Source organism: Sturnus vulgaris, chromosome 11 (genome assembly GCF_052056855.1).
Source record: "Sturnus vulgaris isolate bStuVul1 chromosome 11, bStuVul1.hap1, whole genome shotgun sequence".
NCBI lineage: Eukaryota > Metazoa > Chordata > Aves > Passeriformes > Sturnidae > Sturnus > Sturnus vulgaris.
The window spans coordinates 4,547,935-4,561,407 of NC_142253.1; the positions used below are offsets into that span (position 1 = coordinate 4,547,935).

Genomic DNA, 13,473 nt, shown 5'->3' on the forward strand with positions numbered 1-13,473 from the left:
CACTTCTCAGAATTTTCTGTTCAACAAGCACTACTATAATTAATTTTAAAGCAGTTTCTGAAATGTTAGCATTGTTCAACAGAATAGCCCTATTTCACATGAGGCTGTAGCAGAATTAACAGGTGGTCTTCCCCCCAGTGACAATAAACTGTGTCCCCAAAAGCAGGTTTATCACTTAGGTGCTATCAGGACAGAGATGCTGGTTAAGGGCAATAGCACTCCGGATCACTGATACTGGTAAACTGGAATAAGATCTTGCTGACAATATTACTCCCAAGGATGCCCAAATCCAGAAAAAAAGAAAAAAAAAAAAAAAAAGGAAATCCACACACCTATAGAAAAAAATCACAAGCAGAGAAGTCACAGCCTGAGGAAGTTAGAAGTAGTCTTAAAGACAAAGTTTAGTGCGTTGCCTGCAGGTCCTTGGCAAGAGCTTTATGAAGACCTGAGAGAGGCAGACAGGCTGTTTGCTACACCTCGGCCTTCAAACGTCTTCAAGGAAGGGATTATTTTCCAAGAAGAGAATCTCCATTAGTTGCTTGTTGCTATTTTCCTCTGACAGAACAGAGAGATTTAATTGATGGCCAACCATTACATCCACAAACTAAATTTTGATGGTTTCAATCAGGAACTTCTGGGTGACTTTCAGGAAGGCAGCCTGAAATACAAGCTTTGATTCACCTTGCTTGATATACAAGCTTCCTCTCAGATTAATGGACTGGTTTTGATTTCAGGATAACTTCAGGTGCCTGGTTGCTTCTGGTGCCCCGAGGACATTCCAGATCCATGGCACTGGAGCGACGCTCCCTGGTGAGCAGACCTGCCCCTCTCTGCACTCAGAGGAGAGGACGGACACACAGACAGATACAAGGAGCACATTGTCCCAAGACACAAAACCAGCTCTTTGAAACTTTGGGTTCTTCAGACACACAAGACACGCTCCTGCTGATGTCAGTGTGTCCCCTGGGACACAGGACATGGATTCCAGCCAGGTTAGTAATAAAAACATCATCGGAAGCTGGGGATACACAGAAGTGGAGTGCCCAAAAACAGCTGATGCCCTCTGTGCTCTGCAAGACATACATTTAGAAACACACTAATATTTGTTACTGTATTTGTTTCCACAGTGGCACCAAATACTTCTCCAAATGATATTTCTTTCACTAGCTGACATTTTCTACAAAATCCAGGATTTGTAGCACAAAGCAGGAGGGGGGTATAATTTAATGCAGAACAGTTCTGCCTTACAGAGCTTTGAGGATTGGGAATGTTCAATGGAAAACATTGTCTTTTAACCATTTTTCATGTTCTAGTCTTACCTGCTGAAAAAGTTTATTACTTCTGCTCAACACCAGTAGCAGTTTTATTTAAAACAGGCAGCCTGCCTTAGTTTTTGAATTCAATAACTATCACATACAGCATTTTACCTGGTTAATGGCTTAAAGGCACCAATAACACAACCAAACAACACGATTAGAATAACATGTCAAAACAGGCTTAACACCTGAGTATCAGCCTTCATCAGTGAAGGGAATAGTCTGGAATGATAAATTCCCTGGCAGCTGAGAGCTTTCTCAAGGAATAGTCTTGGAAACCGTAATGCCATCTGCTGAGAAATTATGGAAGTGCAGCACCATGAATTATTGTTTAATTACTGTAATGCTGATGGGGAAGTGCCTGTTGCTGGGGGATCAGCTCAAAAACAACCCGTTAGCACTGTGTAACTGACAAGAATTTTCAAACAACTGACTAGAACCTCAACTACTGATATTCAGTAAGTCTAGGACACAAATTCACAGAAGCCCATAATAAATATTGTTTCAGTATGTTATAGTAGTACGATGTGTAAAACCCAAACTATTAGTCTAGCTTGGATATTCTAACTTTACAAACACTGGTATTAGAGTTTTGTTTGTGGGGGGTTATTTTGTTGTTTCTTTCAATAATACTCAACTTTCTGTTCCACATCTTTTCAAGCTGGAAAAAAAAAAAAAACTAGTTTAAAATCAATTTGAACTACCACAGTTGATTAACAGGTTTCAAAATAATAAACGAAGAGGTAACTGGCACCCAGTGGCAGAACTTCCATGACAACCTGCAGGGTTGAGCTGTTACCCCAACATCCCAGAGGCCTCTCTGCAACTGTTTGCAGGCCAGTTATTTTCACCACTGGTGACAAAAGAATCACTGTCAGAGCTGTATTTGCACAGAGGCCATTTAATTTATTTTTTAATTTACTCATCTTCCCAACCTATAAAAGCAGACATATTTTTGCTGGGTCACAAAAGCACCTATGGAACACAAGATCCCCCAGAATAAGCACTACCCTAGGGGATGGAAAAGAGATCGAAGATGAGCAGGAGGATGTTCTTTCTTATTTGCACTGAAACACTATATCCAATTCTGCTCCAAAAGATACTGAGAGGTTCCATATTCAGAAAGTCTTATAGAGGATTTCATCAGCAGAAGCCCAGCACTGCCTCCTTTTCCTCTAGCCCACAACAGTTTCAGAAGTGCTGCAACCTAATACTGACATTAATTATTAAAGGAAGATTTACAGTAAGTTCATTCAGGTAGACTGACCCAACCAGATCCACTGGCCAGCAACTGTGCTGTAACAAACTCAAAATGGACACTGAGATACTCCCAGACAGTTCAAAGGCAGCAGTGTTGATCCAGTGTTAGCCTGACCCTCTCATTTAATTTCCAGGTAATGCTATTCCCACCTATAAAGAAAAAGAGAGCCTGGTGCATGGTTTCATAAGCAAACACAAACTAGACGGATTTTGTCCTCAGCTTGGGGAAAATTTCTAAGCACTTAAGAGACAGGTAAATAAAATGGGTAACTTTGCTCAAAGAACAAGGCACATGGCTGGCACTCACTTCTGAGAGATAAAGGGTTAAAACAGTTGCCCATTTCCTCAACTGGACAACTACTACTATTGTAAAGTCCTTATTCAGCTGAATTCCATCAGGCCATGCTTTCTTAACACAATCTGACACATACCTCTTCAAGATCTTGGATTTTTTTCCCCCCCTCTTCTCTGCCTCTCAGCAGTAGACACCAGAAACAAATATATCCAAAAAGCCAAATGGTAATCCAAACAAAGTAATATTTAATTATCAAGCTGGGAAGACAGATGACCAGACAGAGCAATTTCTTTTTATAAAAAACAAAACAAAACACACTTGCCAGGTCCTTTGCAGACAACACAATACTGGGTTTTGTTTCAAGTTCATAACTTGGCTCTTAAAGTAGTTGATAATGAACCAGCAGGCATTATTTTAAATCAACCAGTTTTATTAAATGAGCCAGAAAGGAAAGAGGCAGGGCTAATTACCAACATTCCTTGATGAATTACCTAGCGGTGTGTGGTAAATCTCCAGGCGTCTTTGTCTTTATCCCCAAATTTATCCCTTACTTATTTCTCAAGAGGTTAAAGGACACGGGGCTAATTAAGGAACCAATCCAATGACAGACAGAATCTTTCAAGGTAAGGCTGGTTTTCACTCTTTCAAGCTTTTGCATCTCTGCCTGGTACTTCTTAATCTATTTTTTTTTTTTTTTAAATTACTGCTGGGGAGGGGGAGGAAAAGTGCTAATCTTGTCACGGTCAGGCAGGTTGAAATTGCCATGCAGTGCTGGGCAAAATGCTACATATTTGTAATTTAGCCAATAAGAAATTCCTTAAGCCTCTCTTGAATGGCAGGAATGCCTCCAGCTTGTCACTTTGAATTCATTCACTACACAGGTTCAGCATCTCGGAGAATAATGCTGCCAAACCAGCTGAAGAAATGAAATATTTGTGAGTATACTTAATACCCAAAGATTACTTTAAGCAGATCTGAGTTTTCACATTTAAAATGTAACTCCTATCAAAGGTGTCAGCAGAGGCCCCCTTGGATCTCCCCCCAGCCCCCACATTTTCCAGCACCGTGTGTGGCTCTGGGCATTATTTTCTGCTAAATTAAGCCATGGCTTCAGCAAACACAACTGCAGTGACCAGCACTCACCCTCTTCTCACAGCCTTGGCTCCAGGAGTAAGGTGGTTATTAAATTCATGTTGCCTGACAAAAGGCTTGGTACAAGCTGCTAAAACCTGTTAGCTGGGGGCTGTGGAGCCTCATCAATGCTCTTAATACCCACAACTATGGGCACCTACAAATCTTAATCTGCACAAGATTAACTCATCTTCTGCAGGTCCAAAACAGCCACTGACACGTGGTGAACCATCATTTTCCCAAGGTCTGGTAACTCAGCCAGCAGATAATATGTCTAGACCATAAAAAAAGGAGTGCTTTGAAGCTGTAGCACACAGAACTTAGCAAGCTCTTCTTAAATTTGTGGATGTTACCCTGGCAGTGGGAAGACAGCAAATCCTCAAGACCACCAACTAGGATATAAACCAGCAAGAATTTACAAGGAGCAATCAGAGCTTGGACCTCCAGATACTTGTATCATTTTGTCTGAGTATATCCTGATTTCCTCTGTGCCAAATATGTTATTTCGAACTTCCAGGTAACTACTGTGAACTTGCAAGGGCAAGAGCTCAGTGACAAGGAGCAGTTTCTCAGCTATTTTCCCACTCTGCTCACATCGTTTTCCCAAGAAATCCTCTCACCCCCAGCAGCACAATCCAGTTTGTCTCACAACTTTGGGAGCTGCATTTTTGTGTCACAGCGACCACAGCTGAAGAAACAAGATGGGAAGATCAGACATCTCCATCAGCAACAACCACTTCTCTCAAGAGCCAAGCAACACATGTGTTTGCATGCATAGGAAAAGGGCATTTGGGACGAAGGGGGAGAGCAGTGTTTTGCACTAGCAGTCAACCATCAGATACCTGTACACAGAAATATGCTGCCCCCTCGAATTCCATGCATTTTTAATGTCTAATACCCTAGGTGTTAAGCAAGAGTTTACATTTTACCTCTATTACTGATGCAGACCTCAAGCACCAGTGCTTATTTTAAAATAGCTTTCAACCCACTGAGCAAGCAAAAGATTTAAGGCATGAGAGACATTTTTACTTACAGGAAGGCTGAGGAGACAAGGCAGACTTTAGTGGTTCTGTAGTTCTTTATGAAGACTTTGCTGATGACTTAAGGTACGTCACCAAGTGTAAGTTAAACTAAGTAACCTTAGTTTAAATGTTTTATCTGCAGCTCACCAAGACTCAGTCTGGCAAATTACTTGTCTAAGTTCCTGATTGCAAATACACACCACCACACACTACTATCTACCATTGTCAGGTGAGATTAAATTAACTTTCAGATAAGCATGTCCACAAACACACATTTGCTGGGGCAGGCACTACCACACATTTATCTTGCCATCCCATTGTTCCTGATCTTCAGAACTGTGAGATAAGTCCTCTACACAATGAAGTCTTATGGTAATTATTATACCAAGAACATTACTGCCAGCTGCCAAGCCTTCCCTGCCAGGCAGAGCTTCCACAGGTCACTCTCTGGAATAAACACACTGGAACAAGAATAGGAGGAGGTATTTTTTTGATATATGTCCAATAGTCATTAACATCAAACGGAAGAAATGCTTGGCATTTCAAAAATGAAGAAATACAGGGTTTCAAATGCAAAGAGATTAATGTGGTGGCACATTTAAAGACTGAATGAATAAGGACATGAGGGTGAAGGAGAGGCAAGGCTGGTGCCTGCACTCTCCTCTCCACTCAGAAAAAGTGGGAACAGGGAAAGATAAGCACAAACTGCAGCAACGGGATGGCACTGAGTAAAAGACAACCACACCCACTCTGGTATCAGCAGTGATCAGCCCACAGTATTGCCATGAGGTGGGCAAAGATGTTGGAATAATAAAGCAAGAGAGAGAATCCAGTACACAGTACCTGGCTCTAAGCTTTGAAAAGGTTTCACCTTGCTTAGGAAAAGAGTGAAAGACCATGATGAAATTCTGGCACCAAAAGAGCAATAAACATCTACCATGAAGATACAAACCAGACAGTGTAGCAGGGGGAATCCGAAGTGAGGACTTTAATGACAGACAAATGTTTAAATATTTAGCATATTATAAGTATTGCTGTATGGAAACAGACTATTAAAAATTCCTTAATAACAAACATTAAAAATGCGTTTGTGGCCTGTGCTTCCATACAAATGTTTTATATATACGTGAAATATACATGTATATATTTTGAGGTGAACTGCCCCATTAGCAAGGGCTGGCATTATAGGCACAAGTAGAGATTTTTGTCCAGAAAACAGAGACCTCAATATGCAGATCCCCAAAGCAGGACCACCTTCTCTGGATCCCCTGGAGCAAGGCAACTGTTTTCTTATTCCCCAAAATCAAGCTAAAAGGGGATTGAAATGGACCTGCTACATCATCTGCTGGTGACGAGACCTGCTTTTACCTTACTACCTGCAAAGCATTTATGCAGTGCTCCAAAGATATCTGTACCACTGCAGGCTCCCACTGCAGCCCTCAAGGCTGTTCTTGGCAGTAGTATCAAAGCATCTCCCATCTGTGCCAAAGAAAAGTTACATTCTTCAAACCCCAGTGGCAGACAAAGGAAGAGAAAGAGGCATGAGAAGTCCAGCAGATTTCTGTCTTGATATGCATTTGGTGTGACAACACTCAGGAGGAAGAGGATGTGCAGCAACTTCATCCCTGGGAGCATTTGCATCCAGCAGCAGGGACAGGGATCCACAGCACATCCACAGTTGAGGTTCCATCAACCCATGACCTGGTACATCACATCAGAAACTCGACAGCAAGTGTCACATCCACGCACCAACTGAGAAATGCCAACAAGTAACACAGAGGACAGAGGGAGGAAATGTTCACCCCTAATTTTCCACCTTCCATCTGCTTAGTGAGACATGCAGAGGGCTGGGTGTCAGCTGCCCACCAGTGATGTTTTCAATGCTGCAAGAACTGGTAATATTTTCAGTGGAACTGATTTGCAATCCTGTGGGCCGGTGCTGGCCCTGAGCCTCCTTTGCTGCCTCCTGAGGATGCTTCTGTGCTGCTTCTCCCATGGAGGACACACGCCAGCCACAGTTCCTGCAATGCCACACTGCCTTCTGGGCAGGCAGGTTCAAAGGATTTAGGGGATTGTGCCATATTTGTTCTATACTGTGCATCAGGCAAAGTAATACAAGTTACACAGCACAGCTACAATTCAGTTTTTGATATGTCTCTACACGAGCAGACAGATGAGTCCCTACTCCTCTGGATTTCTGCAGTTGACCTTCAGGATCACAGTCAATTCTGTACATGAGACAAGTGGACTTATCAGAAAGAAACAGAAGAGAGGAATCCTCAAAGGAAAGCCTTAATCAACATGTTGGTTCTACTTCTATGAGCAGAACTTCTCAAAGACTAACCTATAAACAAGCAGAGGATCCCTGCAGTCTTTCTTGTGGGAATAAGGCCTGATGGCTGGTCATTTCAGCCTGTAGAGCCATTCCTTGGGTTTTTATTCCTGGATCTTTTAGATGTTTTAGACAAAGGAAATACCTTTTCCTATTTTGTCTCTTACAAGCAAGCAGATGGTGGTGAGCTCCAAACTCAAACTGCTACAGGGCAGCTTTGGTGAAGATGCCAGAGGGACAGCATGTAAAACTCTAGTCAAGTCAGTGTTTCTGTCTGCTGAACAATAAAATTATAAAACGAGCTACCTGGATTGACAGAGAAGACTGGAAACTATCCTACAGATGAGGCCAGGGTATCTCAAGCCATCACAAAGGCAGGGAGTTTCCTGCTGCTGCCAGGAACTCTGGAGACCACTCACTTTACAAGAACCCCCGATAGCTGTTTGGTAGGAAAGGAACAGTTACCACAAGCTGTAACAAATCTTCCTTTTGCTATTAGAGTTGAAGAGATTGAGTTCCAAAAGCATCAAACCTATCCCCAGTCCATCTCTTAATTAGGCAGCAAAAAGCAATGCAAAATTTGAATTCCAGCAGGTCATCTCCTACCTTGCCAAGCTACATTACTTGGCACAGGAGTGATGCAATGAGAAGTCATTACTCAAGAAAATGAAATCCCATTTATTCACATGGCCTTGAGCATACTATGTTATGCAATTTGGAGATGCCTATGCAACGTGACATAGATTAGTATATATTTCTCTTATTGTTACTAAGTGGACATCTTGAAAACAAATATAAAATCCAAGCTCATTAATACCTCTGGCTTCTTTTTAAACCAGTCATTCTGAATAACCATCCTCAGATACACAAGTATTATTCTTCCCACACTGTGAGATATGGGTGAAAGGGCAAGTCACACAACATAATTAAAACCACTAAACACTGACAAATTCAACAGGCTTAGAGTGGGATTTTTTGATGCAAAGTACCAAAACAAACAAACAAACAAAAACAAAACCAGCTGCTAGTTTTGGTCTTGTTTGTAAAGTAACATTGAAAAAGATCATTTTTAAACAAAGCTGCCTTGCAGGTTAGCATTTCTGAAAGTGTAAAAATCCCCTTTTTTGTCTATCCCATTCTTTTAGGTCACTAAATCCAGACCATTTGGATAGTAAAGTTAGCAACTTAGTCCCCTATTTATCTATTAAAACTTCTGTACAGCTCATATGGAAAATCTGTCTACAGCTAAAAAACAACTGAAGTGTAAAAAGCAGCTGCAGGAAAATGATGTCACTGCAGCCAGAGCTGGCTGTCAGCACACTGGCACCAGGAAGATCCTGAGTTATTGTTCATCTCAGCTTTTGAGCCAAATGTCCTATTTGGAAAAAAAAAAAAAAAACAAAAAAAAAACAACCACAACAAAAAAGCCCCCAAAACAATCCCCCCCAAAACCACAAAGAAAATTACATGGATCTTTTGCCAAATCTTCCTCTCACTGAAGCCTCAGTGGTAATTTTCAGGAAGATCATGACTTCAAACCTGGCATTATGTACTAATATTTTTTTGTATAGAATTGGTCCACTGTTATGAGTACGGATAAAAGGTGAATCTTCCACTGCTTTCCTCCATCAAAAACAAGCAGTAAAATTATGCAAAGTAGTTTTGCTGTTTCTCTCAGTTTTGCAGTTTTTCTCCCCTCTCACAGGCAGAGACCAATTAGCTGGTTTTGCTAATTTTGACTGTTACTTATGGAAATGTAGGTGATGAGAAGACAGGCATCATTTTGGTCCAGCAGGTTGCTCGTATTTCCACAACTATCACCTTCAAAATGGAATTCCATTGCCAAAAGGTACCTGTTGCCAGTAACTATTCTTATTTTACAAGCTGCTTAAGGACACATTATCTAAATTTTTTATTCTACAGGGTCTTGCACTCTTATCTGGGCTAAAGACAAGTGGAGAAGAGGTGTCCTACATCGTTCCAGGAGATCCTTCTCCATAAGAGGGAAATGAGGGACAAATACCACTTCTGGAATCCTAAGGGACAAGGGTTCAGGTTCAAGTCCTTCTGGTGAAGTTTCCTTGCAATGCTCCAGCAGGTTACAGCTTTTCACACAGATCCTGTGACAAGCCAGGTCCCAGGAATCTCACTTGCAATAACTGAGCATCACCTTTTGGTTGCAGAGATTTCTGAAGTTTGTTTATGCTCAGAAATGAAGGGCTGCCTTTCCTCCTCTCCCATAGAAAGAGGCATTTGCAAAATGAACAATAATGACAACTGCTAATGCTTCTTCAGAATGTTACATCCTTCCTTATCAGTAAAATATCATCAAAAAGTAAACACTTTCCTACAAGTTTTCACAGTATTTTAAAAATACCCTAAAACTCGTGTTGCAACAGATTAGGATGAAAGGATGCAAAAAAATGTAATATATGCTTATTTAGCTAGGTGCATTACAAAAAAAAAAAATTCTATTTCATAGCACCTACACATCTGCTGGATCTGAATTATAACTACGGCCATAACCTGAAAACAAGCTGAAGAAATTGTTATATACAAACATTGTGAGTAATACACAAACATTAGACAAAACAATTCTTCCCAGACAATTTCAGACTCCTTACTGTAGACATATGCTCACGTGCTCAAAGAATATTATATTTCATTTTTAATGGAAATGTGTGTGTATGGAGAGAGAGAATTCAAAATTCAACTGCTGCCTTCTTGCTCCTAGATCACATACTGGACTATGACTCTACTATCCCACATCAGTGTCAGTTTTAGCGCTGATAACACAATACCATAATCAGATTCAATAAATAAAATTACCCTATACTTTTCCCCATAAACCTGTCACATAGACCACCTCGAAATCCTGAGTTGGCAAGCCTATTTTAAAAGTGAATTTTTGACTGCATATCATCGCCATACAACAGCAACAAGCAAAACACGAGCGCTTTGTCACCAAGCTCAACTAACTTATGTGGTAAGAATATGCTCACTGACTAAACAACAAACTGTAATAAAAAGATCCAGCAATAATGCAGAGCGAATGCTACAAAACTGGTGAAAATCATATTTTCATGAAATATGTCAGCAAACATCTCCAAAACATTTGACATTGTTTTACTCACACATTTCACGGTGCTTCAGCCTACTTGAATTTAAGCAGTGCGTGAAATTATCTCTTTTCTTATGGCTGTTCACGTTTTTCCCTGAGTAATTAGCAAGCTACATCCCCTTTGACAGAGGGACACTAACAAGCTCCCACAGTTTCCAGTGGGACAAGGAATCCAAAGCTACTAATAGCAAACAAGTCATTTAAACAAAAAAAGGATTACAAAGACTCGTTCCAAGTAGCTGGAAACTCACCCATATTTCAGATTAAGGCTTTCTGAGGAGCTCTTTTGTAAAGAGTTTTGACTCCATCTTACAAAACTATTTCATTGCTTTCCTTAAAAAACCAAAACATTGATTTGTTACCTACTAATAATTTCTTCGTATTAAAAGTAATTAAGTACAAGAAAGATGGAGAAGCGTTTTCCAAAGGAGAAATGACAGAAAACTTACTTTTGTTACAAAACCTCCCTCCGGAGACCCCAAAGTTGAAAGAAAACAAAAGTTACACAAACTTTTTTTTAAAAAGTTTTTCCATTACTTCGCTACCAGGCCAAGGAAACAAGCCGCGAACTACGCCAGAGCGCAGCTTGTTTGAAAGCCTGGTTGCCGAAAATGCCTAGAACCAGCTCTGTGTTAAACGCAGCGGGTTTTGAGGCGCTCCTGAGCGGCAAGGTGCGTACCTTGAGGACCTCCATGGGCACCTGGGTGGCGGGGGGCAGGCTGGTGGGCACGCTGACGTTGATGGCAGGTGTCTGGCTCACGGGCACTCGCTGCTGCATGAACTGGGCTGCCTGCTGCTTCTGCTGCTGCTCCCGACGCTCCTGCTCCTGCATCTGCTCACGCATGAGCTGCTGTCGGAGCAGGATTCGTGAGGTCATGCTGGAGGAGCTTAAGGGAGGCTTGGAAGCGCCAGGATGCTCGGAATTGCTGTGGGAAGACCAGAGAAAAGACAGCTCAGCTTCCACGAAGCGGGATGGGGAGCTGGTGGAGTTAGAGGGGAACGTGGGGTGCCCTGGGTGAGGATCCGCGGCACCGCGAGGGGAATTGGGAGCCGACCTACTTCAGGTACTAAGCTGCCTTAACTTGACTGCAGCCAAACCATTCCCCAAACGCCAACATCCAGCTGTAAAGAGCCATTTGCTCTTTCAAATTTTACAGCAACCACCCACGAGAAAAACAAATGCTTTTATAGACGGTAGTAGGCACATATATTCCTTTTCTTTTTTTTAAGAAAAAAATAATGAAGAGCTGAAGCAAGTCTAATGATTGGTATGGATAATACTCCAGACCAATGAACTAGCTCAAAGTAAAGTAAATCTACTTCTCCCATGAAAACACAACAAAACATAGTTCACTTATTTCCTACATAATACTACCTTAGGGTTGGACTTGCTGGAAGTCACTTTTCAGAGCTAGCAAACAGAACTCTACAAAAAACCCAACTCCCACCCCAGGCCTACCAGCATCTTTTGAGCACTGTCAGACACAAAACCAGGCAAAATAAACAACAGGAACAGCTTTATTCCAGTCATACTTTACAAAGAGCAACAGGCTGGCCCACGCCAGCACACAGCACAGCTTTATCACCTAAGAGATATTTCTAAGCCATTGGCAAGCAGAACATGGGACAGCCCCTGGGACTGTCATGGACTGCAGGGACACTTTCTGGAGCAACTCATCATTTTCCTAGCCTGCAGAACCAAAATCCATGGGCCGTGCCTTGGCAAGCCAGTAGTAACCCTCCTGGGCTCTAGGAGGAAGCTGCTCTTGAAAATTCCACCTCTGGCTCCAGTGCTGATACCTGTGGGATGCTGGCAGGACACAGGTCTGGGAGCCAGCATCCCTTCCAGGTCTTGCTCAGGAGCTACAGGCACCAAGCCCTGCCTGTGCCTGGACAGCCAGAGCCAGCACTGCTGGAAGTTTTCTGGCTTTGTTTAGGACTGATGTTGAACACAGTTCAGGGCAGAAACAAAAAGAACCCACACTTACTGCCCCAAGAGATCAAACTCTGCTCTTCCAGAGCATACATTTTGCTTTTTGGGGGCAGGGAAGCAGGGGACCATCTTGCTATTTAAGACCTGTCATGTTGAAACATTCACACAGACACTGATCCTTTTGATAAAACAAGAGAAAACCTTTGTGGTGAAACTAATGCAGCTGCGGAATAATCGTACTAATTAGCTGCTCAAGACAAGTCATTGACTGTGATACTTGTAAAAAACACTCCCTTTTCAATTAAGGGTGAAGCATTCTCACATCTAAATCCAGCAGCTTGTTTTCTGGCTGCACATCTGAACCACTTTCACATTTCCAAACCGAAGAGATGCTTTATTTCCATGACCAGGATAGCTATAGATCAGTGGTCTCCCAGTTACTTTTATTATACATTCCTACCAGGAATCTATGAACATGCACTCCCAAAATGTTTACTTATTTATTTATGAACTATATAGTACTTCATGTATTATTGAAGTACCCATATTTTCTTTCTGCCCACTAAAAACACTCATCCCACCTCGAAGACCACTGTAATACATGAGGAAAAAAAAAGCACCCAAATGCTGCTTTCAGGGAAGGATTCATTCTCCTCATGTTGGAAAAAGGCCAATTTTGTACCACACTTGTCAGCATTCTCATTTGTGTGCTACTGGCAATCTTTACAGATACCTAATGTTGCAAAATTGGTAACCCAGCAGTTCCTCCCACCTTCTTTCATTTTGAACTGTTTCTCCGCCTACCAAAACCAAGTGTGCTGGAAACCATCTCAGAAGAACCTTCCCAAATACAAAAATGTTGGGGAAAGAGAGGGAGCAGGAAGGAGAAATTACTTCCACAGCATTTCAAAAAGCTCCTGCCAGGAACCTCATCTTGCTCACACAATTATTTTACCTACTCACACCAAGTGTCCTCCCAGCTTCCTGCAAGTGATTCAGGTCTCCACTGTTGATCAAAAATTGTAAACAAAAGCTTCAAGTATTGTGTCTTTTAATGAGATAA

At 41.8% G+C, this 13,473-nt stretch overlaps 1 protein-coding gene across 6 annotated transcripts in view; it reads right to left on the reverse strand.

The window, feature by feature from the left end:
• Positions 1-13,473, reverse strand: part of MITF (melanocyte inducing transcription factor) — a 99,321-nt gene that overhangs the window by 32,397 nt on the left and 53,451 nt on the right. For all 6 annotated transcript variants that reach the window (XM_088171274.1, XM_088171271.1, XM_014873459.2 and 3 more), the window contains exon 2: positions 11,157-11,403. In XM_088171274.1, the coding sequence (XP_088027400.1) occupies positions 11,157-11,403 (247 nt within the window). The remainder of the gene's footprint in view (positions 1-11,156; positions 11,404-13,473) is intronic.